Consider the following 26,922-nt stretch of genomic DNA (forward strand, 5'->3'; position numbering starts at 1 on the left):
TGAAAGAATTTTAATTAGCTAACAATTTATGTGTAACCTTAAGAAACTAAGGTAAGTGGTTACCTCATCGAATTTCCAGGCAGACAAATCAGGTTCGAATCCTGGAAGATCAGGACTTTCTAACATACTACAATTTCAATTTTCCATACTGAGCGTGATAAGCAAACTATTCTGTGAAGAAGAAAAGGAATGTTGAAATGACGACAATGACAAGAAATTAAAGTGGGACCATGAATACAGAAAAAAATACAATTTTTCCCTGACCTTTCGTAGCAAAATCGCAAACTTTCTTGCCGTTCGTGCAAACGGTCTCGGATTCGTTTCCCAGTAGGGATACTAGGTCGAAAAGGTGTAACAGTTCTCCAAGGGCAGCCATCGTAAGTCTCGGTTTTTCTCATTAGCAACAGGCAAATCCGATATGGTACCTAACATAAGGTCCTAGGCCGTTTCCTCATTCTTTTTTTCTCCTCCGTTCCCCTAATAATGTGCGCACCAAGTGACGTCTTACTCATACGTAAAGAGCTTATGGCCATAGATGCCGGTTATGTCCAGAAATATGTAAAAATATGCAAAACAAACTTATTTTCTTCAATCTTCGAGATTTGATATTTTCAGTTCACATCAACCGTTTTCTAATTCATGTGTAATTAGTATTTTTTCTTTCTTACCATATCCAGTATGTACTGAAATAATACATTATACACATACAACGAGTTATGATATATTTGATATATGGCACTCATTGGACAACGCGCTCCAAACCAAATAGATTTATTTTAAAATAGAGAAAAATTCCTTCCATTAATGCATAAACTAAGCCTGATTTAGTTAGTGCTGCACTTTCTTACCAACTGTCGGTCGTCTTCTGCTTCAAATGCTATGTGTAAGTTGGATTGCTTCCTGGGGTGTAGTCACGGGAGGGGGCATCGGGGCCAGGACCCCAAACGATTTCCTGGACCCCTCCAAACGACTAGCTTTTAAAACATCATCGAAGATTTCCTTGCTTCAGACGTTTAAAAATGCGAAGTTTACATATAATTAACAATTTACGGTGAATTATTTACCGATCCTCATCGATCGAAAAATAGTGTGTTACCTCTTTCGTGTAAGGAATGACCAAGTGCACAGCTTGTACCATATTTACTACATTATATTTTTTATATGCTGTAACTACTGTTTTAAAAAACATTTTTTATCAAATGGAAAATTTGGTGAAAAACAACTATTTTTATTAAGCTTTCAGTTTGGGTTTTATTCGCTCTTTTTTCTTTTTCTATTTGGTGTAAAACAGGAAGTGAGATGTAGCTGTTAATAAAGTAATTATTGTGTTTTTTAGTCACGAATACTAAATAAATATTTTTGTTAGGAAATCTTAAAGTGAAATTTTAAAGAAAATAAATCTTATGCAGATAAGTTCTGTGTACAAGGGATTAAATTGAAATAATTATGCACAAAGGTATTGCGTTTGGTCCGGGGTAGTAGTTCTTCGTTAAGCATAGTAAAACTACCTGGTACATATTTATAGAGAAAGAAAGCTAAACAAACAGCGTTTTTAGTTTTCCGAACGGAAGCCAAAGTTTTCCGGCTTATTCAGGCCTCAAAATCACTACATATAGCTACCTATCCCCCTCAAAAATGATGGGCTCCCTCGAAAATGAAAGCAAAAGTACTATACCCGACCTAATAGAGTTATAGGAGTCAGGGGGAATTATTTTTGCTAATGACTGTACAAAACAATCTGACGTTACTGTCTTCGTATAATGTTATGACTACGTGTGCAAACTTGGGTGATGTCCCTTGTTAGTAAACCAATTAATATTGTTGAGATTGTCTCCTCCTTAATTTATCACCTAAGTAAATAAGATCATAACTAAAATTATATATATATATATATATATATATATATATATATATATATATATATATATATATATATATATATATATATATATATATATATATATATAAGCATTATGTATATTATAAATTCCTATATACACATAAGAGTCTCTGGTTCGATCCAGCTCTAGCCTAAGTGATCTTTATGGTGGACAAACACCGTCTGTGGGAGTTTTCTCTGGGTTCTCCCCTTTCCTCCATTCCACCATTTCATTCATTCCTCATCATCCCTGTCTCCTTTAGCCTAGCCGGCATAACTATGGGACGTAAAACTGAAAAATTTAATTTAATAAACTGTTTCACTAACTGGCATTTTCTGAGTATTAAATAATTAGATAGAGAAATCTTAGCTTTAATTTTAACTTTCAAAATATTTTTAAAAAAAAAGAAAAAAGAAAAAGAAAGAAACGTAGAAAAGTGGGAGCGCGTCTCACAAGCAGCTAAACATTACAAGTTCATAGGGTTAACCTCAAAGTTGAACAGCTCAATAAGGCAGAAAAATATTGCTACGTCAACTTTTCGCTGAGTTGTCCTTAATGATATGTGAGATTCCTGGGCATTGATCAGAATATTGGAAATTTTCCACAGTTTATTCATTTATTTGTTTTATTATTTCATTTTACTCTTGTCTTACCTTGAAGTTTGAGATTAGATATAACTCATGAAGACGGGGCGTATGTATTTTAGGGAGAAGACAATTTTAAGCACTAATATAATTCTAGAATTTTTGGTAGGCTTACGATCGTTCATTTTCAAAAATGTAGCGTAAACCCACCCCCATGAACGATTGTTCTTTCGTAAATTTAAGATGAGTATACGCTGTCGCCCCATGCAATGGCATCGCTTTTAAGTATGCTACCCCATCATGAACATGGAAGGGAAGGGGAAAACACTCGCACTCAGAAAGGCCTAAACATTATAAATACAATCTCGTTGTCTGTTTCTTTCTTTTTAAATAATAATCTATTATGTTGGTGAAAGATATAGCAAACATACATGCAGAGGAAAGATGGTAATCCTTTTTATAGAATTCAATATCAAGCTTCAATCTCAATATATCAGTTCGCAGTTCCAGTGCAGTTAGCTCTTTTATCTTTATTTCTTGATTTTTCTTCTACATTTGTTAATTTAAAAAAAAAGAAGAGAAAAAAACTTGTTTCCACTTTCAATGATAATGTCACTTGTTTGTGACAAAGACAAGAATAGTTTTCATATCAAAACTGTGATAACTAACTAAATGGAACAGGTATTTGCTACTGTTCGAGAATTGAGATTTTGTATTTGACAAAATTAAAGCAATTCATTCTGGGATTTGTTTGACCACTGTCCATGTGATCTTAAACTAATGTGACTAAACATGATTTATGAATGTAGTATTCAAATAGATTAACTTAGTAAATTTAACTACCATCATTATGAAGTCTGTTTCCTACAAGAAATAGTTATTTTAAGTAATATAGTTATGACAGAGTTTGCAGCCCCTCTAAACTTTCCGCCTCGTGCAAATGCACGTATTGCACATATGATAAAGCCAGCTCTGAAATAAGACTATAAAAATATTAGATTGGTATACACCGTATGCTCTTGTATATACACCCCATTACATCTCTGGCTTAAGTGTCGTCTCTCCTCGTCTCGTACGCATCTCTAGAGCCAATAGCTGACTATGTATGACTCACTTTCAATGTGCATAATTTAGTTAGCCATATCTCTTCATAGTGTTAAGTGTATGTTCACATATTTTACTAAGGTGTATCCAAGCATTTTCTTCCCTTGAATTACTACAGCTAGTCAGAATTAAAAGAACAATTTTAGATGCTTTGAGAAGGAAAACCGCATAACTAAAATACGTAGGTTTAATGATTCTTTCTTAGATGTACTTTGTTCTCGCAGCGTATTGAATAAATCTGCAAGTTCTTTCTAACGCTAAGAGACATTGCTAATGATATTACTTTTCTTGGCAGATTCATTTCATTCTTAAAATACACTAAGATATTGAGAGCATAATAATGTAGTGTAATGTATGCACATTTTACCTGGACTTGTGTAAAGAAAACGTTTTTACTTTCACTTCAGCTCTAAAGACTGAGGTTTTTTCTTTTTTTTCTGGGGACATGAAGTGCTTGAGGCAATATGAGAAAAGGGAACTGAATTCTTTCTGCCTCATTGATTAAAAAATGGCCGTCGTAAATTGAAAGTTACGTATGCTATTTCCTGCAGCTCCCCTCCTCCTCTGTGTGAATAACATTAAATTTATATTTTACAAGTAATTATATGCATGTCCATCAATCAATAATAAAATTTGTTTCATATATCCAAGAAGGGGAAGGAGTGTCAGAGGGACGGTGTTTGAAGGGAAGAGAGGGGAACTGAGGCAGGTAGTACAAGGCTGCCTAGTTTTAAAGCCTCACCGCACAGCGGCGTGCACGTAGTGGCGGTTACTGAAAGTGGTGGAGTGTGTTGGTTATTTTAGCAGACCATTGTGTGGTTGATTGGCAAGTGTTTGTTTTAACCAGCTGATACACAGGAAGCAATGCTGTTCGTGTTAGGAATATTAGGACTCTTCGTAGCAAACGGTAAGTTACACTACATGACAATTTAAAGTGAATCATCTTTCTTTTTTCTTAAGTAGTACAGAGTATACGCGTAGAGGAAGACATCCTCAAAATGTTCCATTCCCAAACAGCATACAAAAATCTGGATGATAAGTTTCTGACGTCACAAGTTTAACTTAGATGTTTATTTATCTCCTTTTGGACATAATTCGCTTCTCTTAAGAAAAAATGACTTATGATAGTGGTGTGGTCACGACTTAAGCATCATCTGGAAACAATAAAATGAACGTTGATGCCGATGGATATAACGCGGTCTCTAATTTAAAAACTCAACGGATTATTAATTGATGTTTTATTATTATTATTTTGGGGAACTCTCAAAGTGAATTCAAAATTTCTCTGAATTAAAAGAGAAGTGGTACAGCGTTCACTAACTGATAAAAGTCTTTGGTTTAGTTCCAGACTAATGTTAGTTTGTGATAAGATCGACATGTCCACGGTGTTCCACCCACTATCTTTATTCTACAAATTCTTTTGTCAGCATTCATTTGTATTTGCACGTCTTCTTTTTCTTTGTTTCCGAGCAATAAATATTGTATGTTAAACTAAAGATTTAATCTAATTTTGCCTCTCTTATTTCGAAGTTAAAGCACTTTGCCCTGTCTTACACTTAAATATTTAATATAGCCTATTCATTAGAAAATAGCAAATATGAGTGAATATATACATAATAAACAGGAGATTAATACAACTAAAGAAAATGAAATAAAAATATATAAATCCTTAAAGTAAAGAAGAAGAATAGAGGCGTAACTTTAGTGGTGCTAATTACTGATAGTTTGCCTAAAGAAAAGTTATTTTAATTTACTTTTACATGCAAAATATTTAATTGAAAAGAATTTATCCAATTTACTGGATAAATGGTCAGTTAATATTCCATGTTACACGATAATTTTCGAAAACTTAAGTAAGGTGGTTACAAGTATAACTATTAATATTTTCTTACATTAATTTTACAAAAGATATGAATTCAAATATCACAGAAGTGTCAGAAATCAGAATTTTGTTTAATGTAAAGACTTAGAATTGGAAGTGAGTTATAATACTTAAATTACCAGTAGTTGTATAGCTAGTATCAAACGTGGTTGAATGCTCTAACATAGGAAAGATAAATTTTATTTATTTTCTGTTAAGAAACTATTCAGCTTTGTCTTGGATTACATTATCACTAGTTTCTCTCTTTCTTTCAATCTCTCTCTTCTGTTTGTTGTGGGACATGCAATAGGATCGCATACAAGGGTATTTGAAATGATGAATTACCTATTTCTTGTTCGAAAGAAAAAAGAATAAATTATTCCTCCCTTATGCAATCTTATATTTAAGAAATCTAATAGTATTACTTTGCAGCATCATGATCCAATTAAATGAACAAGGAGAATAAATATTACTCAACGCGTTTTGCAACAGTAGATCACTATCTACTACATTATTCGACCATTATATCTATCTCACGATTGATCAATATCTTCCCGTCCTATGTTTCTAAAGTTGTTAATTAAGTTTTCTTTGTTGAATATACATATGTGTAGGTTACGGTGGTGTAGTTGATTTTAAGGTTTTCTCACCCGGTAGAGTTCTTACATCTCGAATTCTGTGGCTTTTCACCCCAATGAAAATAGTGACATGGCTTTTATCTCCAATAAGAACTGGTATTATTCCAAGATATTAAATGAATCACGGGTGAGAAAATGAAATGAAGTAGAAAAAGAAAGTATTAACCACTAAAATTCATGGCGCAATAGCCATTAGTATTACTCGGTCAACCAGCTGGCGTGGTACTCATGGCTTTGGCGTGATAGGCCTATGTGGTCAGCACATCCGCTCCCTTCTCCGTTAATCCTGGCTCTCTAAACCAGAGTTCGCCACTTCTTTACTTCAAGTAGTTCCCGAATTGTCCTCACGACACTAGGTGGATCCCACAATATCAACACCATCTGGTGAGTATGAACGACACCTATCATTCCTCTGACCAGATCTGGCACTTGATTTCTCTGATTTTATGAGAAGCAGTATCCCTGTAGGGCTAGGGCGTTGACAATCTATTACCCTACTACTGAATATACATTTTGTACAGTGAATAGGGCCCAGAGTTCCAAGCTACCCTACTACAGTACAAGTAACAAAAATGAGAATATAAACCACTACAGAAATGTACAAATCGCTGCTCAATCGTTTTAATACAGGAATGTAACTAATATAATGTAAAGACCAATAATTGTACGTGCAAATAGTCTATATTTAGAGCCTACTCCAGTCTGACTTTTGATCAAAATAAAGCAATTTTCTTTTCAAAGTTGATTGATAGTTTTTACATTCCTTTTTAGTAAGAAAGTTATATGAGACAGGACATACTACTTAAAGTGGGTTTCGAACCACTAGGCCTACTTGAATTTCTATAGAAGGCAAGCGTCCTCATTAGAAGCAGCTTTCTTCCAGCATACTTTTGCCTTCTCCCCCAAAAGTCAAACAACTCCTTCACCCTTGGAGCTAAGATTTATTGTAATTACATATCACTTCTGTGCAAGGCACGTCCTTGAGCAAATAGTGTTCCAGTGCAGCCCCATACGTTATGATTTTGCTCCCATCGGACAAAATTTTCTGGAATAAATCCGGCCTGGGAATCGAACCATTGATCACGCACTGATATAACATGGGTGTCAGTCACAAAAGGGCACATAATTATTTCAAGGTTTCACTAAATTCACTGTAATCAAATTTGTTTCTATTGTGTGTGGTCAATTAGATCTATTAACTAAATAATTGGGTATATCTCAATACGGTAGTATAAAATGCAATTATGAATCTCCAGTTGTGCTGACTTCACTGGCACATCTCCTGGCATCATATATGTACCTCATTTATTACTGCCTAGAATTGTTATTATTACATCACTTCAAACAACAAACACCATATTCATCATATTAAGAAATACTGAAATAGTTTCTTTTGTGCAATGAAACAACAATATATATATATATATATATATATATATATATATATATATATATATATATATATATATATATATAGAGAGAGAGAGAGAGAGAGAGAGAGAGAGAGAGAGAGAAAGTATTGTAAACTGTTTCAAGAGGGCCCAACTCGTATAACGATAATGCAGCGAAATCAGAGCAAGATAATGCAATAAACTTCAATGTTTCCGATTTAGTCAAACGTTGAAGTCTGTTGTTGAAATAAAATTTCAAATTCTGCTGTAAATAGAATACCGAATATCTCTAGTAGATTGTAACGGAAAGTTAATCTTAACCGTTTGAAACGAAATAGAATTAAAGAAACAATATATGCTTTAAAAATGTAAGGACGTAGCATACGTCAAAACAAAACACATGGTATTACTATTAATGACAACGCTGTTTTGCAATGTTTATTCGGCACATAAGTAAAACTGTTTCTAGTAAAGAATACGAATCTGGCACCTAGATAATTTAAATCCAACATATGTAGGACTATGTGTCAAATCGTATTTGTATTATTATGGTGCCTCATTTTGAGAAATGTATCTAGGTCAGAAGAATTAATTTCGAGTACTGCTCTTGTTCTCAGGCCGGTATCCAAGGGGAGCTAGGGGAGCCGGGCCCTCTAAATTTTTACTGCCCCCCTAAAACTTTCTCAATAGGCTTGCAAATGAACTATAATATGGTGATGAACTATAATATGGTGGAAATATAATAAAACAGTGAAGATGCTAATGTAATACGTGTTGTTATAGCATTAAGATACAAATATTCCAAAAACAAAACCATAGTTCAAATGAAAATAAATTTTAATTTTTTAGTTTCACGTATCACGGTTATGCTCTTTAAGCTAAATGAGGTGGATTAACGAAACAAAATGATTGTGAAAACAAAATTTTTATTTTCAACTTGGAATCAAACCGATGATGTTGTGCACCAAAGTCGCGTGTATAGTAACCAATTCCAAATATGTACAAGATTGGTAGAAACAATATAAAGGATGAAGAAACAATGTAAAGGATTTACGGAAACAATTCCTTTCATTTATGTGTTGATTCTAACTACATAAAATCTGCTATTGAATTTCGGTCTGTTACTTCTGCCCTTAAAATAATAACCGCCATGACTGTACATCATATGTCAGTTCAGGAGAAACTGTCTGCGCCGGTTTGTTGAGAAGCATTAGATTCAATTAGATTATATTTTGAATTTAGTAGCTCTTCCAGAAACGAGGCTATATGAGATGTAGATCTACAACTTGACGTAGGATCCGAATCACATGAGCTTTCACCGGGAATTGAACCCCATGTTTAGATAAAGGTATCTGATTGTAGTCAGTTCTCACCCGTTCGGCTGGAACCAATGTTGTATTAGACTTGGTATTGGGAAGTAGTGATGAAACTTTTTATGAATTTCGTGACGTGGAATCAGCCAGACCTGTGACCCGGTATGACTTGGACAGATCCGTAAACGACGAAACATCATCATACAAATGGATAATTTGTATGACGCCGTTAATATAATTCTAGCCATTTTCACTGGTCTAGTGGCTAATGCGTGCGACTTTGATGTACGTAGTCACAGGTTCGATTCGAGGTGGGTGATCACTGTAATTTTACATTCCCTAGCATTTATTCTCATTAATCGTTGCCAAAAGAGTATATCTGTGAACGTTAATCTATTTTTTTCATCAACGTTCACTTCACTTTTAAATGTAAATGTAACATCACGATTTTGCTGCCTTCGCACTAGATGTGTAATTTTCTTTCGATCTTGATCTGTGCGTCTGTGTGTGTCAAAACATTCAGTCGTTACACAACACTGCTACGGCTAAGTCAGGCGTAAGTGATGTTGAGTGGATTGAATAGCCCAGTGGGTTCTTATGTTGCTGCGGTATTCTGACAGTTATTGAGAACATTAGTGCGTTGATGGTTAATTTCTATTCGTTTCTTAAGTGTTTTCTGCATGCTAACGATGAATAATTACCACCAAAATACAGTGAAATTTAAATTTGCTAAGAAATTTAGGTCCGTACGACCCAGCCCAACTGACTTTTCCTGGCTCAAAGCTTATTTTCAGGATTATTTAGTGAATATTTGTGCCCGTCAGTTACACAATGAGATTACTCCATCTATATTGTTTTTTTTTTTTCCTCTTCAGATTACGAAACTTTTCTACATGTTGCACCGGCTGAGGTACTATATTTGTATTCTGATAGCTCCTCCAGATGTTCATATCTCTAATGTTAGTGTCAATATAATTAAAGTGAGAGTAATTTATTTGAATTTTCAATTATCTTCAAATATACTAAAATATACTTTATGTGTCTATGGTAAAGCATACTCAATTAGATCAGGGGAAGTGAAATCCACAGTCTCTTTTTGGTGCCATTTAAATTGTAATAGTGTGGCCTGTATGAAAATTGATCAATATACCAGTTCACATATTACTGTGGATGCACATCGAGCTACTATTCAATATCCTGGAAAGTTATCTACATCTTTTGCACATTTTATCTTCCAACGCTCTTTTCGTACCAATCCCCGGGAGCTTACTCATCATGATAGACAATCGCATCCTGTTCCATTCCAAATTACGGAACTAGGTACAGTTTCTATTTACTCAGCTTTTTTGTCATCTGTGAGAGTGGTGTGCGAACTACAGCACCTCGTCTTGCAATGAAGCCTATCATTCAACCTAATGAATTTCCTTCATTATCATCTATGACGATTTCATCTGAATCTGCTCAAGACAAGACCTCTCTGCAAGGTGTTACCTCTTCACCTCCGAGACGAACTATTCACTTACTTCTGATTGTTTACAACCAGCTCCCTAGGACTCATTCTGTCAAGGTCAGGATATGTCTTCCACAGAACAACAGGTGGCCCACATCGAAGATTCCCTCACACAGTAATCAATCGACCCTGAATGCAAATGAACCTTCTACTGGTGTGTCTGCCTGCTCTAATGTTACCATTTCTGTTGTTCCAGAACAACCGAAGAAACGGAAAACGAAAGGTTGGATTTGTGACCCCCAACTTCAACTTGAAGGTCACGAAACCGATCAATTCACCAGCATGTAGTTGATAGTCAAGTGTGACTCTCATGTTAATGGGCTTACGTTTTATTTCATTTTATTTTTGCCCCGTGTTGTGTTCATACATTTGCCTTTTTCTTGAGTGTCTGCTACAATATATTCTACAGATATTTTTCACTGTCAAAGTATACACAAGAGCATGTTGCTGCTGATCTGATGATATGTAAATTTCTTCTTTTCAAACACGAAGGTGGGTCTCTTACCAAAGTTTCCGATTCAGACTCGAAACTCACCAGCAATGTTTACAAGTTACGAAATAAGTTACAAGCTCCTTAAGCCCCGAGAGCTTTGAAAAGTTCAGGCATGGCCTAAAATGAAACGAAAATTTTTAATTTAATGTCCAACTGTTATTCCCTTCAGGCTAACCTAAATGATGATTAATGAAAGTGAATGATTCTAAATTAACTTTTGTGCTCTCACCTGGGAATCGAACCAGGGACCATGTGCACGAAAAGTACATACACTAGCCACTAGACCAGCGGGGATGGCTGCGTGGCCTAGGAATTTCCAATGAGAATGGGTACTAAAAATAGCTCCAACAATCATTGTAACGAATTATTGTAAAATTTATCTGATTATTTATATTTAAATAACATTTATGGGACACTTTGTTCATTTTTGCGTTAAAACAGGGCATCTAGTAATTCTGTTTGAGGGTCAGAAAAAATGAGACAAATACTAAAAACGTTAGGCTTTTTAGGCACCTTAGCCTCTTTAGATTTGAGTGCTGCTAATGAAGAGAAATGTCTCCCATTGCTAGAGATTTTAGTTGTGATACTGTAGCTGTGAGTAAGTGGCTGGATCATCATGCGAAGCAGGGAAACAGAGAATCGACTAGATCAAAACCAAGTCGTGAAAACTGTAGGTAACATCAGTGGCCCTAGACCAAACTCTGGATGAAAAAGTACGGAACCATCCTTTGCATTAGGGACCTCTTTTCAAATACAAAGCAGTTGAATTAGATATTGACACGGGACAGTAAGGCTACGGCTTATTGCAGCTGGACTCCATCACTCATGTCGAACCATGAGACATCCATGTCCAGTCGGACTCACGTCAAGCTCAGATATACAACGAAAATTTAATTATTGTTACGAAATCTATAGTAAGACATATTTTTTAAACCGAAGAAAGAAAGTGAAATTCATTCCTTCATCCTCGACTGATTCTATATCGAAGAGTTTGGAATGACTGGAGAAGTCTCAGATGCATATCCTATATTTCCCCAAAAACGTATAATTCTTTACGAAAGTTATCGTGGAACAAGTTTTCTGATCGGTGAAGCGAACCCATCCTTTATTCTTTACTGACTTTAATTGCATGCAGGAGAAAACATTAAAAACTTCAAAGGAAATATGCACTATGTAACTACAAAATCACATGTGGAAGAAAAGTATCGTAATTCACATTTTTTCATTGAATTATTCACTCCTAAATTCTTGACAGATTTGACCCCATGCAGTGGGGTGATTAGGATTCCTACAGAAAATATATGCCATATTGCAACAAAATAATATTATTTATGTGAAAATCTATATATTAAAATGCTAGGTTTATATGTTTGCCAACAAAGAAAAGTTTATATGTTTGCCTCCAATCTTTTCGACAATGAAATCTCAAAAACCAAAATTGCTAGAAACGTGCCGTTTTCACTGTTCGATTCCAAATTTTGTGTAGATTGTCCAGTTCTAATTGAATATTGAATATTTAATAAACATGGTCGTTATTTCTTCATTGTATTTTTGGGGGTGCACTGGAAGTGTTGAAATTTTAAGAAAGTAAAGCATTACATCCTACGAGTTATGCATTGTAACACCACACAATTGTATGTGGGAGTAGTATATCTCTCAGGTGTTTGTTTCATGGCTAAATGATAATGAAAAACAAAGGATAACCATATCTCTAGTCTAAGATAAATCTTTATTGTTTGAAGTGTTTTGCCTAATGAACACCATATATCACTGACATAATTAATAGTGTGTGTAATGTATTTGCTTACTGCATGAAAGAAGAAACTCTAATCATACATGAATTAGAAACTCCAACCGTAAGTGGGTTTAATCTTACAAACGGTGCGAGATATTGAAAAAATAATCGGGAAAATCTCCCCTTTATAGTACTCCTTGCCGAATTTGTTTATTTTTTTATTTTTTTTTTTTTATCAAGACGTCTTTCACTTGTGTCTATAAAGGGACATGTACATATGTTGTGAGGAATGAAAAGGAGATTCATGTTCATATGTGAATGATGCAGAGTGTACAGGTTCAGCTAGTCTGTATATTAATGCTAGGATTATATGCTTGTCTCCAATTCTTTCGACAATGAGATCTCGAAAACCACAAGAGTTAGAAACGTGCCGTTTTCGCTATTCGATTCCAAATTTTGTGTAGATTGTCTAGCTCTAACTGAATTTTTAAAAAGCGTGGCCGTTATTTCTTTACTAGCATCAATTACCCGCTTCGCTAGGTTAAATTAAGAGAAAGTAGTAATATGTTTCGTTAGTCAGTCACTTTTTACTATTACTAAGCGCTCCTAGATATTGGTCATTTTCGATTATTTTTATATATCCCCCTCCCCTCCAATAATTTGCGGGGCTTAATTTGGATTTAAAACGCATAAGAACTGTCACTGTTCATCTCAGCGACCTCAAAAACTATAGATTCGACACTAATATTGGTCATTTTCGATCATTTGTAAATGTCTTTTCCCCTCCTTTAAGTTACATCGTCAAAGTGATATGACAAAAAACATTCCATGTTCGAACTTCATCTAGGTTGAAAATTTGATCGAGACCGGTTCTGTGGTTCAAGAGTTACTAAGTTCTATTCATTTTTATATATCTCCCCATCCTTTCCCAAACCTAAGTTTTACCGTCAAAGTGAAATGATAGGAAACATCTCGGGCCCGAACTTCATCTACGTTAAAATTTTAATCGAGATTGATCGTTTGGTTCAAGAGTTATTAAGTTTTACTTATATTTCAATTCCTTCCTCCGCCTCCCCTAAGTTCCATCGTCAAAGTGAATACATAAATACGTACCATCCCAGGCCCGAACCTCATCTATGTTGAAAATTTGATCGACATCAGTCAAGTGGTTCAAGAGTGAAGTCACAAAGACAGTCACTTTCATTTTTTTTCACATATATCTACGCCTCCCCTCCCCCTCCCCTACGTTGCACCATCAAATTTAAATTATAAATATTATCCAAAGCCCGAACGTCATCTATGTTGGAAATTTGATCGAGATCGGTTGGATGGTTCAAGAGTTAAATTTTATTTATGTTTATATATAAATCTCCCCTTCTTCTCCCTCTAGGTTCTACCATCAAAGAGAAAATATATTTTAAAAAAATTCTATGCCTGAACCTCATCTATGGCAAAAATTTGATCGAGATCGGTCGGGTGGTTCAAGAGTTACGAAGTTTTATTTATTTTTATATATCTTTTCCCTCCCCTCCTCCTCCCCTAAGCTCTACCACCAAAGTGATATGATAGAAACCACCCCAGGCCCGAATCTCATCCATATTGAAAATTTGATTAAGATCGGTCGGGTGGTTAAGCGTGATGAAGTCACAAAGGCAGTCACTTTTATTTTTATTCTTTTTACATATATATATCTCCCCCTTCCCCTCCCCTACCCTTAGGTTGCACCGTAAAAGTAAAATGACGAAAACATTCCAGGCTCGAACCGTACCTCGCATTTCTTATCTATCGGCCTTTACATCAACAGTGAATTTCGTGAACTTGCTCTTCATATTTTCTGAATCTGCCCATCCGTGGGCTTCGCCCCCACACATTGTCTTGGGCTCGGCCTACGGCCTTGCACCTCTTGAACCTACAATTCTATTGTTTCTTTTCCTATTTCAACTATCTAAAGATAAGATTTTGTATCCCAAGAAAACGCCCATTTAAGTAGCGTGGCAATTTCTTCATCCTCCTTTAGACCCCTAAAAAATTAAAAAATATTCACTTTTGGCAATTCTCTTGTCAGTTAGTCCTAGAAGTCTACAGTCATGCCAAATTTCATCATCCTAATCCAGCCGGAAGTGCTTAAACATTTTGGGGTGTAAAATACGTCCTACATAAATAACATGGGAGAAAACTTTTCAGTTCCCTATAAAACTACTGTACGGTTGGATTTTTTTTTTTTTATTTCTCGTGATTCACTTAGGTAACGCTAACGAAAACGTACAAACATACCGAATTTCAAGTTTTTATTCCAATAAAGTACCTAAAACACGAGATTATAGGTCCAAAAAAAGGCCCATTTAAATAACATGGGGAAATTCTTCATCCCCTCTTTAGACCCCCTAAAAATTAAAAATATTCACTTTTGGCAATTTTCCTGTGGGTTTGTCCCAAAAAGCTACAATCATGAAAAATTTAATCATTGTAGCCCTACAGGAAATGCTCAGTAATTTGGGGGTGTAAAATGTGTCCCATATAAATAACATAGGAAAGATTTACCAATTCCCTATAAAGCCATTCTAAAGTTGAAATATTTTATTTTTGCTGATTTTCTTAGGTAGTGCTCATGAAAACGTACAAGCATACAGAATTTCGAGTTTTTATTCCAAATCTAAGTATCTAAAACATGAGATTATAGGTCCAGAAAAAGGCCCATTTAAATAACATGGGAAAATTCTTCATCCCCTCTTTAGACCCCCTAAAAATTAAAAATATTCGATTTGGAAATTTTCCTGTGGGTTAGTTCCGGAAAACTACAATCATGCTAAATTTAATCATTGTAGCCCTGCAGGAAGTGCTCAATAATTTATGTCAGCTCATGTAGTTTTATTAAGATTACATTTTTAGAAGTATACTGGAAGTGTTGCAATTAAAAAAAAAAAAAAATCTATAAGTTATACATTCCATCACAACATGAATGTATACAATGGTTGTATATATCTCAGGTGTTTGTTTCATAGTCCAAACCATAATGATAAACGAAAGATAACCATGTATCCAGGCTAAAATGAATCTTTATTGTTTAGAGTGTTTTGCCCAATGAACACCACATATCATTGACATTATAATTAATTGTGTAGTACGTAATGTATTTGCTTATTACATATTACATGCAAAAAGAAAGAAAACACTGATCATTCGTGAATTAGAAATTCCAACCGGAACTAGGCACTATCTTGCAAACGGTGCGAGATATTGAAAAAATAATCGAAAAAATCTCCCCTTTATGATACTCCTTGCCGATTTTTATCAAAACGTCTTACAGTTGTGTCTGTAAAGAGACATGTGCGGATGTTGTGAGGAATGACAAGGAGATTCATGGTCATATATGAATGATGCGCTGTATAGAGAGCGCAAGTTCAGCTATTTATAAAAAATATGTTTTCTTAATATAATATTATTTCAATAATGAAAGTTCGAAATTTAGAAAATTTGCCCTATTTACCACCTTATTCTTGACCAGTTTCAACCGCAACCATTGGAAATGATTTTAATATTCTAAAGAAAGTGTGCACTACATTTTATCGAATTCAAGTCACTTTTACGTAGTTCCTATCAGAAAATGATTTTCTGTATAAGAAAACATATAATCCGTTTAACTGCCTTATTGTTGATGACTTCTTGCAACATCAATCAGGTTATTTTGAAAGATTGTAGAAAGCATATATCAAGTTTTATTGAAACTGAATAAGCCTTACGAGAGTAATGGTGAAGCAAACAGAACAAATGAACAAATACACGAATACTGGTTGAATCAAACGGTAGAAATTTGCTACTTTCGTTTCAATTACGTGTATATTAGTTTCAGGTGTAGGCTCACATCTATATTTTATTAATGGAAGAAAATATAGAATCATACTTGATATAGAATCATACTTGCTGCCTTGTATTATTACCTTAGCAAACAGATAAGAAAAATCTAACAAGATGGAACTAGATCTAAAACTGTAATACTACATTTTATAGCTGTTACTTCGACGAAATGAGAGAGAGAGAAAAAAAGCACACTTGATGAAGATTCGAAAATGGATCAGATGATTGGTAGGAGAATCATACACCAATCTAAATACGGTATTCGCGTTCTATTTTCTTGCGATAAACTACAAACATTCAAGTGATTTTTATATTTTTGGTGTGTGGAACTTAACATATAACAGTTTTTCTGTTTTACCGGCTTGTTACAGTATTTGTGTTATGTGTTGCGTAAGTTGCATTTGCGAACATAATATATTTTAATCCAATGTTCTCGGGATTGCTGCCAGAGTGAGTGTTGCTGTGCTGAGCTAAGCTCTGAAGATGTTGCCGCTGTATGGTAACGAAAGCTCAGCACAGCAACACTCACTCTGGCAGCAATCCCGAGAACATTGGATTAATAGTAGACGCCAGAAAAGCTTCAAGATCATAATATATTTTGTTATTATATCAAGATCTACAACTTTTAAAAGTTTTAATAAGGTCAATTAAATAATTCAGTGAACAAATTTTCTCATATATTTCATTGTTTCAAGGAGCGAAAGATACTATCCCAAGAAAAACATGCATTTTTTATTATGACAACTAATACCACCACCTTTCAGTTTCGCTTTTCTGAAAGTCTTAATATATTCATATAATCAAAACATTAGTTGTAGGGATTCTGAAACTTACGTCTTCGATATTTTCCCCTTCAGCATTATAAGACTCTTCACACATAACAGTCTATATTATCATTGCTAACAAGTAGATTAAGTGCTAGAAAAGCACTTTAAAGATAAAGATCAACTGCCAGCCCGTGGTATGGTATCTTTTCTGCCAAATATTTTATTCTATTCTAACCTTATCGATTTATCTGTTTGGTTTGCAGACGATCTCAAGCTATTGTCTCTTACACAATTATATTCGTTTTGAGGTACTGCTTAGTTCTTCATTCTGGCAAGTATTATTAATTTTATAGTGATTTCTGTAGTGTGTATGATTCCTTGTGTTCCTCGTATATAAAATACTTAATCATTGTAATGTTGTTTGTCAAAAAGCCTTTCATGGTGTAAATCATTTATGCATAAGAGTTGGCATGGAAACAATGTCAGATCTTCTCTACAGGAGTTATGTCTTCCTTGATAAAATCGATAGGCGGTGTGAGAATTAGGCCAAACGCGAATCCGTATGTCGCCTAAAATGATGGATGCGACTTTTATTTAAGTGGTATCTGCTAAATGTTATACAAAATGAGAATTAGGTGAATTCACGTGTAAGTCCTAGTGAAGGATAGATACCTCTCTAAGATATAAAAGGATAAGATCTTAAAGCCCGAATATCTACAAACTACTACGTAATATTCTCCACTTTCTGAAAATTGTTTTCAGGGCTTCAGAGAGACAATACGACACTAGAGACAAAAGCAATATTTGAACAATGCTTTCCAAATTTATCTACAATCGTATTTTGTCTGTAATTTACAAGTATACGTCACATCTATAGATTGAATGTGAATGTATAACCCTTAAAAACATAAATAGACGTATGCTGTTACATTAATGTAAATGTAGGTAATGTCACTTATTTTTTTATTTCTTTTCTGCAAATTCCTTCCTTTCGTTTGATCGTAGTTTACTACCGGAGTTTCAGGGAAGTGTCATATCCTTGTGTTCCTATTGTTCTTGTTGAATCTTTCAAGCGCAAGGTGATGTTAAACTTTTTAAGTGATTGCGTAAGACTATGAAACGAAAAAACAAAATAAAAAAAAAGAAATAAATGGTTGAGAATGTCTCATCGTTCCATGGCATACAACTGCTTTCTTAGACAGGAAGAAGCAGCCTCAGGAATTGCTGTCATTCCAAACACTTTATTGAGATGTTCTTATGTAGGTTTCCATTGTATTTTCTTTCTTTCTGTTATGTTAAGGTGCTTAGAGTAGACATTCAAGGACTTTGATACATTTTTCTTTACGTCGGACATGAGATAGACCTGATACTTATGAATTCTTATAATGCCAAGAAATATAACCTAAAGCAGCTTTTTTTTTTTTTTTTTTTGTTCTCTAAATTATTGAGGGAGAAAAACTATTTCTGACTGCTACAGTATTATAATAGTATATATGATATATATGAGACCTGTATGTCATTACAAGTAAAATAAAATATAAGAGTTCATGTTTTAATGTGAAATAACTTTATAGCAAAATAACTTTAATAAAGCACCAAGGGGATCGGCGATTTGGAATTGGAGGATATGTGTGGCCAGCATATCGCCGTAGTAGCTAGACTTCTTGATCGAATCCGCTACTTCTTTCTTTCAAATATCGCCTCAGTTCCACAATTGTCGTCACAACCTTAAATGAATAGCTCAGTACCAACATCATCATCTTTTCTGCTACACTGACTTATCTGTAAGAATTGACCAGATTTGTAGTATGCCTTGCTTTCCTTCGGTAAGTTCTAGGGAACTGATAGACAAGCGCAATTACGGCATTGATAAGTGATAAATAAAACCAAGTTGAATTTATTTTGAAAGATTAATGTTTACAGTAGAATTTTAAGCACTTTTACATGAGGTTTCATATTTTAAAATTGGACAGATTCAATTGGATTGTACACGCTTCTTTTCTAAATATTAACCTTCGTGTAGCCATATTACATAATGAATATTGTAGAAGAGAAACTTCTTATAGGATGCCTCACACTGTTTGTAGGCTTTTGAAAACGATTTCCTCGTCCCAGTTACCAACATTTAGTTTCTCTTGTTTTAGAGCTTCTCTTGTTAAAGAAAACTTTATATGAATATCGAGAAATGGACTTCCTAGCTTCGTGTAAGCTTCATTATGAATTAAGTTTGTTTTCCCTCTATTTTGAAGTTATACTCAAGGATGGACTGGTCCACCGTGTAAATGTCTGGTGTACCCTTTCCTTGTGACGCTATCAAATAATAATAATAATAATAATAATAATAATAACGAAAAATCCGCAAAAATATCGCACGAGTTATATATCTTATGTTCTGTTCTGGGGGGAACCTGGTCATGTAAATCCCGAATAATTCATGAGGGACAGATCATGTAAAGCCGAAATTGTCCCGGCTAAACCGAGAAGTCTACGAGCCTTAATTACTTTTCCTCTATGTAGTAGCCAATATTGTTTTCAGGAGTTATGCAACCATATAGAATCACACCTATTACTGGCATGGTATTGTTGTTATTGTTATCTATTGTTATCAGCATATTTACGAGAGTTACCATAAAATAGTTCCACTCTCATGAGCTCTATATTCTTCCAAGTAAAATTTTAAGTCAGCAATAAATTTAAGTAGTGTTTTTATTAATAATTTAAGTAGTGTTTTGATTTCTCTACTTTATTATGAAATAAATTGAAATTATCAAATCGATTGTGCATTCCACCATTGGAGTAACAAGGAGTCATGACTATTTCTGAGAATTTAAAGTTACTGTGGTTCAGTTGTATTCTAGGAGAACAACAGAATAGGTCTCGGGGACTGGAATTCCTTTAGCCACGCCTATGTAACTCACTGAGAAAATAACGAAGACTCGAAGCGGTCAGATTAATTGTAGCTTGAATCAAATCGTGCATTCTCTATTTACAAAGTCTTACAATTATTAAATTTGTGTACCTCTACTGTTACCTTGGTTACTTACTCTATAATTTTTTTTATTTCGATATTTCTTTTATTTTTTTAATTTCAAAATTGAGGAAATTTTAACAATATAGTACCATTTCATATTATCATAAATAAATTTATTTGTATTACGTATCAGGTCGGGTCTTTGCGAGGGTCGGCTGGAGGCTTGGTACGGAAGGGAACATGGTGGCAAACTAAAATTTTACATGCGTTCTATATAATTTATGTTTACTTGAATTCATTTTTCCTACTGCCGTTCTCCAGTCTTGCTAACCCACTATAGAAAGTTTGTTTCTGGGTGTGTAAGCTGTATTTTCAGAATCCAAAACAAGCTTATCCTTGCGGAAATGCTTACCCTTCAAATGTGTTTCCATGGAAGGGAAGTTGCAAATTCGCTTTTCATTTGCTCGCGTATACCAATATCGTTCCTAAATAATTTGTAGATATTGGATGCTATAAACATGCTTCTTTCCTCTATGTTTTGTATTTAGGCTTTATTTTGTTATTCGTTGGTTGGTTTACTTTAAGTTTAGTCCTGCTTTGCAGCAGAAAGGCAATATACAGAGTGTTTCAAAACAACACCGACAACGTTTGGGAGGTGATTCCTGACACCAAGATAAGACAAAAAGTATAGACCAACCTGGGTGCACAAATGCTTCCTTTCGGAGTTATAAGCTGCCAAAAACATAAAAAAATGAAGTTTAAAGGCCTATAGCTCCAAAACTATGGGACCTACTGTAGTCGGGTCAAGACTTCACTTAGGAACTAGTAACTGCACTATCCAGATATCCAAGTTTCACAATCCTAACTAATTTCCCCAGCATTTTTTATAGAGGTAGTTGGTGAGTACTTCAAATTATATCCCCGTAGTTTGTGAGTACTTCAAATTATATGCCCGTAACCAAACTCCCTCCATAAAAATTGTTACGTTGGTGTTATGGACCTTTAAAGTTCATTTTTTCATGTTTTCGGCAGCCTACAACTCCGGAAGGAAGCATTCGTACTCTCAGGTTGGTCTGTACTTTTTGTCTTATCTTGGTGTCAGGAATCATCTCCCAAACGTTGTCGGTGTTGTTTTGAAACACAATGTATAACGTAAATTTACAGCTTAACGTGGAATCCAAACCACATGAGTCGCCAGCGGGAATTGGATTCAGGCCTCCAGTTCCAAATTTGTGTATGCTTACCATACAGCCAGAAGAGTGCTCCTTATAATGATTCGTGAGGAAGATCCAAATATATCCACAAAGGATTATTTTATTTATTATTTTGAACGGTAAAACTTTTATTATAAAAGTGGATATCAAATGCTTGTTTCAGTTAGAAAGGTATTGACAACGTTTACACAGATATGTTTTGATTTCAATCTCTCTTCATTGTCAAGTTACTTTCCAAATTCCTAAATAAATCATCGTTACGTTTTTCTCTTTCTATTTATTCTATGGTAATATAATTTTTATTTGTCTCCTTTCTTTCTAAACGTTTAAATTGTAATGCTCCAATAAGAGTTTGCTCATAAGCACACACACTTCTGAATAGCAGACGCCTGTTCCAAAACACGAATAGTGTCAACTTGTAACTCTTTTTTATATTTCCCTGTTTGCTGAGAAACGGGAGTTTTTTAAATCCTTTTTTCTAAGAATCTTTCATGGTAGTTGAGTGAAAGCAGAGAAGGACGGTGCTAAAGTGAATGCTCTAGAAATTACATCGTCACCTCTAAATCCGGTGGACCAATTAGGAAGAGCAAAAAATAAGTGTATAAAACCAAGAACATTAAATCATGAAGTAAATATTTCGACTTCAGTAATTTGAAGGTGACGGTCCTACACGGCTTCTGCGTATTCAAAACTGACTGAAGAAAGTGTTTTTTTATAATTTACATGCAAATGTACCGTTTTTTTTTTTTTTTTTTTTTTTTTTTTTTTTTTTAGTGCAGGAAGGATAAAAGTTTGTCTCTACATCCCACAGCGCAGAAACTTTCCTTGAAAGTCCAAGAAACGTTTCCCAAGAATATCGGTAGGCCCATGGGATGCTCTTATTTTCCAAGTGGACATCGTGTGGAAATCAATATGTCCGCTTTTATCTTGGAAACGGAACATCCTGTCAAACATTTTTAGGTTCTTTGTGGGATAATCACTTTGAACATCCAAACACAATATAGTCTTGTGACAGGCACCTCCCATTGATACTTTCGTTGTCATGGTAACGATAGCAACAAAACATTTAAAAGTTCGCAACAATAGACAGTGTAAGAATTTCCTGTGTATAAAATTCACATGATAATAGGATAATTTGCATTCTCAACAGCTAATTAGTTGTGTGCCTACAGCATATCACGGAATCGTTAATAAGTAATCAAATTTCATTGTTATGGTAATGACAGAAACAATACTATTAACGGCCACAAAAATCAATGGAAAGCATCAGAAATTCCTGTTTAACCTTCACATAATACCAGGGAAGCAAGAAAGTTCGTGCGCTTTTATACTATGGAAGAAAACTGTCAATTACAGGGTTTTAACGGTTTGTTTATGCGGCAAAATAGCCTCCATTTGCTTCTACAACCTTCTCCCAGCGCTCAACAAGGTTGTAAATGCCAGTTTTGTAGAATATTTGTTCCCGAGACTCGGAATACTCAGCAACTTCATTTTTGACGTCTTGTTCAGTCTTGAACTGCCTGCCACGCATAAAGTTGTCTATGGCCAAGAATAAATGGCAATCCGAAGGGGCGACATCTGGGGAGTAGGGAGGATGAGATACAAGCTCCCAACCAAGTTCTGAGATTACTTCCAGCGCCTGTTTTGCGGTGTGAGGGTGCGCGTTGTCCTGGTTATAGAGCACACCTCTTTTGTTCACTAGTGCTGGCTGTTTCTGGGTCAGTTTGGTGGCTACCGTTCTCAGTTGTGATGAGTACACATCTTTGGTAATTGTCTTACCACGTTCCAAGAATTTGTAGTGCACGATACCGTTTGTAGTCCACCAAACACAGAGCAAAACCTTGTGTTGATGGATGTTCGGTTTTGCAGTCAAAGGCTTCGGATCATTCGGTGATAGCCAATGGTATGACCGTTTTTTATTGTCATACATGACCCACTTCTCGTCACAAGTTGTTATACGGTCCAAAATTGGACAGATTTTGTGTCTCGTCAACAAAAATGAACAGATATTCAGTCTTAGAACTTGGCTCATAGCGGTCAGCTCGTGAGAGACCCACTGACCCAGTTTTCAGGTCTTCCCCAACTGATGCAGACTTACCCGAATAATTTTCCTGCTTACCTCGAATCGGTGAGCAAGTTCCTCACATGTTTGACTGGAATAATCTTCAATAGAGGCCTTCAGGTGGTCCATATCCACTGATTTAGGCCTCCCAGAGCGAGGCTTATCTTGAAAGGTCTCGTCACCAGTTGAAAAGGTCTGGAACCATTTTTGTGCTGTACATTTACTTATTACACCCTCTCCGAGCGTAACACATATTTTTCTAGCTGCTTCTGCACCATTTACCCCCAATTTAAACTCGTAAAACAAACAAGCTCTAAAAACTTCATTTGACACTGACATGATCACGAGCGATTTTTACACCCTACACTGAGAAATGCGTTGTTATATTCACCGTGGCTGATGCGTCAATGAATAAGCTTTCCCAAACAGTCAAAACTTTCATGCTACGGGGACAGATGTCGCCGCAGCAGCCAAATGGAAGCGGGAGTGGTTCAAAAGCGCACGAACTTTCTTGCTTCCCTGGTAATACAGATAACAAGGATGGATTCTCAACAGCTAATCCGCTGTGTGCATACAACATATCACAGAATCGTTAAAAATTGACCAATTCTCGTTGCCATGGTAACAATTGCAACAACACAATTAAGGATCACAACACATAGTTCGAACAATAATACTAGAATATCATGTATTCAGCGATTAATCTACAACTAAAGTTGTCACCCATCCCGATTTTGTCGGGACAGCCTCGATTTTAGAGAAAATGTCTCATGTCTCGAGATAGCTCTGTTAGGACTTAAATGTCCGTAAAACAATACATCGCAGCACGCATTATTTCGAACACCACAAACCGTGAAGCAGCAGTCTCTATCACTTCCCGCCAATGCATCATTACATATTCACTATTGTCAAGGCTTAATATGGATAATAATGAATTTACATCGGTAAATTTAAATCTGGTATCAGAATTGTGCTGTCGGAGTTAATTTTCAATAATTCCAGTATCTTCAGTAATTATAATTCAAACTTATGGATAATATGAGGCATCAATATTTGCATCAAATATAGTGAATTTGTGGAAAGAGTTGATAATGTTATCCTTGCATTTCTTCTTTTCTATTTAAAGGTTGCCATTACTCTTCATATTGTGTGAGATTTTATCCCGAAAGTTGCAGTGAGAAAGCGTAGATTTGTGCAAAGTATAGGTATGTTGTAATAAAGTAACACAAAAATGGGTCTCTCCTTGGAAGTAAAAGAGACTTCAAATAAAAGAAATTTGTGAATCAAAGTGATCAAAGCTTACAACGATTTATAATGCAACATGTCCTTGAAATATTGACTTCTTTGCAGAAAATCGTGTATCGGACAATCTAGGGGAAAGGTTTCATAAAGATAGCTACCACAGAGAAACAGTATTAAGGAAAATTTATGCCTACTGTATTATGAGAGTATTATTGAACTATAATTCGAGACAAAAGGGGACACTCAATTGAAAAGAATGAAGTAAGATGTTCTTTTAAAATTTTGTTCATCCCGTTTAAATATCTCTTTATTATTACTGCTAAACGGTGAATACATATGTGAATACAAGCGTCGTAACTTGGAACTTTCTTTTTAAGGAGCAACCTAGAAAAATATGATATTCCCTTCCCAGTAAAAATTAAAGGGGTCATATTTGATGTTTTACTGAAGTAGGTCCGGATCATATCTATGCTGTATCGTAGGGAAATGTATTTTTACAGGGCAGCATCACCATAAATTATTTTCCGTTGTTTGGAAATTGAATAGTGGGCCCATTCCGTGCTTCACAAGTTAAATCGAGGGAGCAACATTTGGCACAACTTAAAGCCTTAAAAATACATATTATTCCTTGGGATCCTAATAGAAGATATTTTACGGAAATGGCACATATTATATATATATATATATATATATATATATATATATATATATATATATATATATATATATATATATATATATATATATATATATATATATATATTTCGGATAATTTCTATATTGCTTTTGGGATGTGGTGAACCTGCTTAATGCTTCATCTATACATTCATATTTGTATCGTTTCATATGAAATACAACAATTTTATCTTGAAATGACTTCCCACTCGAACGATTGGGAACTTAAATGAGAGGTCAGATGGCCACCTGTCTCTTCACAATTTAAATCAGAATTAAACACTGGCTCGCTATAAGGTATAGTAGCAGGAAAAAGAGGGAGAAGGCAAAAGAGCCAGCAGTTGACGGATAGTATTGAAATATAACTTCCGATGTGGAGACGAAGAAGTTAACTAAATACTGTGGTTCATACAAACTTCTCACTAGCGGCAAGTTATCTGGCAATAATGACAGAATACTTGTGATAATAAAGATGGTGGTGACACTTTAAACTATCCCTGTTGCGGAAAAACTAAACACATATTTGAATTCAGCTCTCAAATGTCTATAAGAACCACAACCTTTCTCTCCAGAAATAGGATTTTTTGTAACAGTGTAATTAATATACTTTTGTGGTATACAGGTTTGAAAGGTTGAGAACCCAACCTGCCACTGACATTTTTCCACAATATCCTAGACACTTTCAACAGGATTAGCGTTTTCGAGGAAAGAAATTAATACTGAAACATTATAAATTTTCCAATCAAGTTGAGGAGCTGTAAGTTGAGTTGGATATGCAGAGGGTATTTTCGTAAATAAATCAAATATTTCCTTTTGGAGTCACATACACACCACATATTTCATCCCTTCAAGATTTCAACACATTGCTTTTACATCTACAGCAGTGGATGAGTTATCAGATCCTTATGATTCACGTATTGCATACAACTCGTGTTCAGTGTCTCTCAACTTCCACGAATACTTATTAGTACGTGATTTCCACTGCGTTGAGGACACAATACTAATGTGTGTTGTTGTCCTAACAGAGAATAGGATCGTGGGTTATGCTTTGTTTCATCACCACCACATATAGTAAGCGTAAGTATGTGACTGACAACTTCAAATGCAAGAAATTATGATTGTGTATATACCAAACTGTTACGCTTATTACTAGAACCTAATATATTTCTTTTATGCCTTAACTATTTGTAGAAAAATTGAATTCATTGTGTCAATACCAAATAATTGTTATAGTTTTATGAAACGTATACGAATTTCTGGCTTCTGGTTTCATGGTATCTTTTCAGCAATGAGTTTTGACTTTTATCTTGGATTTCTCCTTAATATTATTATTACCCTATTACAAGGCAACACTGTGCATAAGATGGTCCCTATTTTGAACAGGTTCCTTGAGAATTTTCTTATTTTTAACAAATTCTGAATAATCAAAATTACAAATTGTTTTATTGATATTAAATATTTTAAGATACAGAAAAGTTAACATTACTTATTTCGAACTTAGGTCATTTCTTGATTGCCTAAATTATGGTAATAAAAGAAGAAATATCCATAAAATACGGTACCATAAATTTTAAAGAACAAATATAGTAGTTTGCTGTACATAAGTAGTATTAACTTTCATAACTTT

At 34.8% G+C, this 26,922-nt stretch overlaps 1 protein-coding gene across 1 annotated transcript in view; it reads left to right on the forward strand.

Annotated features, from left to right (window-relative positions):
* Positions 1 to 4,300: 4,300 nt before the first annotated feature.
* Positions 4,301 to 26,922, forward strand: part of LOC145690590 (protein obstructor-E-like) — a 62,565-nt gene continuing 39,943 nt past the window's right edge. Inside the window, exon 1 of the mRNA XM_081765628.1 lies at positions 4,301 to 4,475. Within this exon, the coding sequence (XP_081621754.1) occupies positions 4,433 to 4,475 (43 nt within the window). The 5' untranslated portion in view covers positions 4,301 to 4,432. The remainder of the gene's footprint in view (positions 4,476 to 26,922) is intronic.

Source organism: Thermobia domestica, chromosome 7, assembly GCF_964235325.1.
Source record: "Thermobia domestica chromosome 7, izTheDome1.hap1.1, whole genome shotgun sequence".
Lineage (NCBI taxonomy): Eukaryota > Metazoa > Arthropoda > Insecta > Zygentoma > Lepismatidae > Thermobia > Thermobia domestica.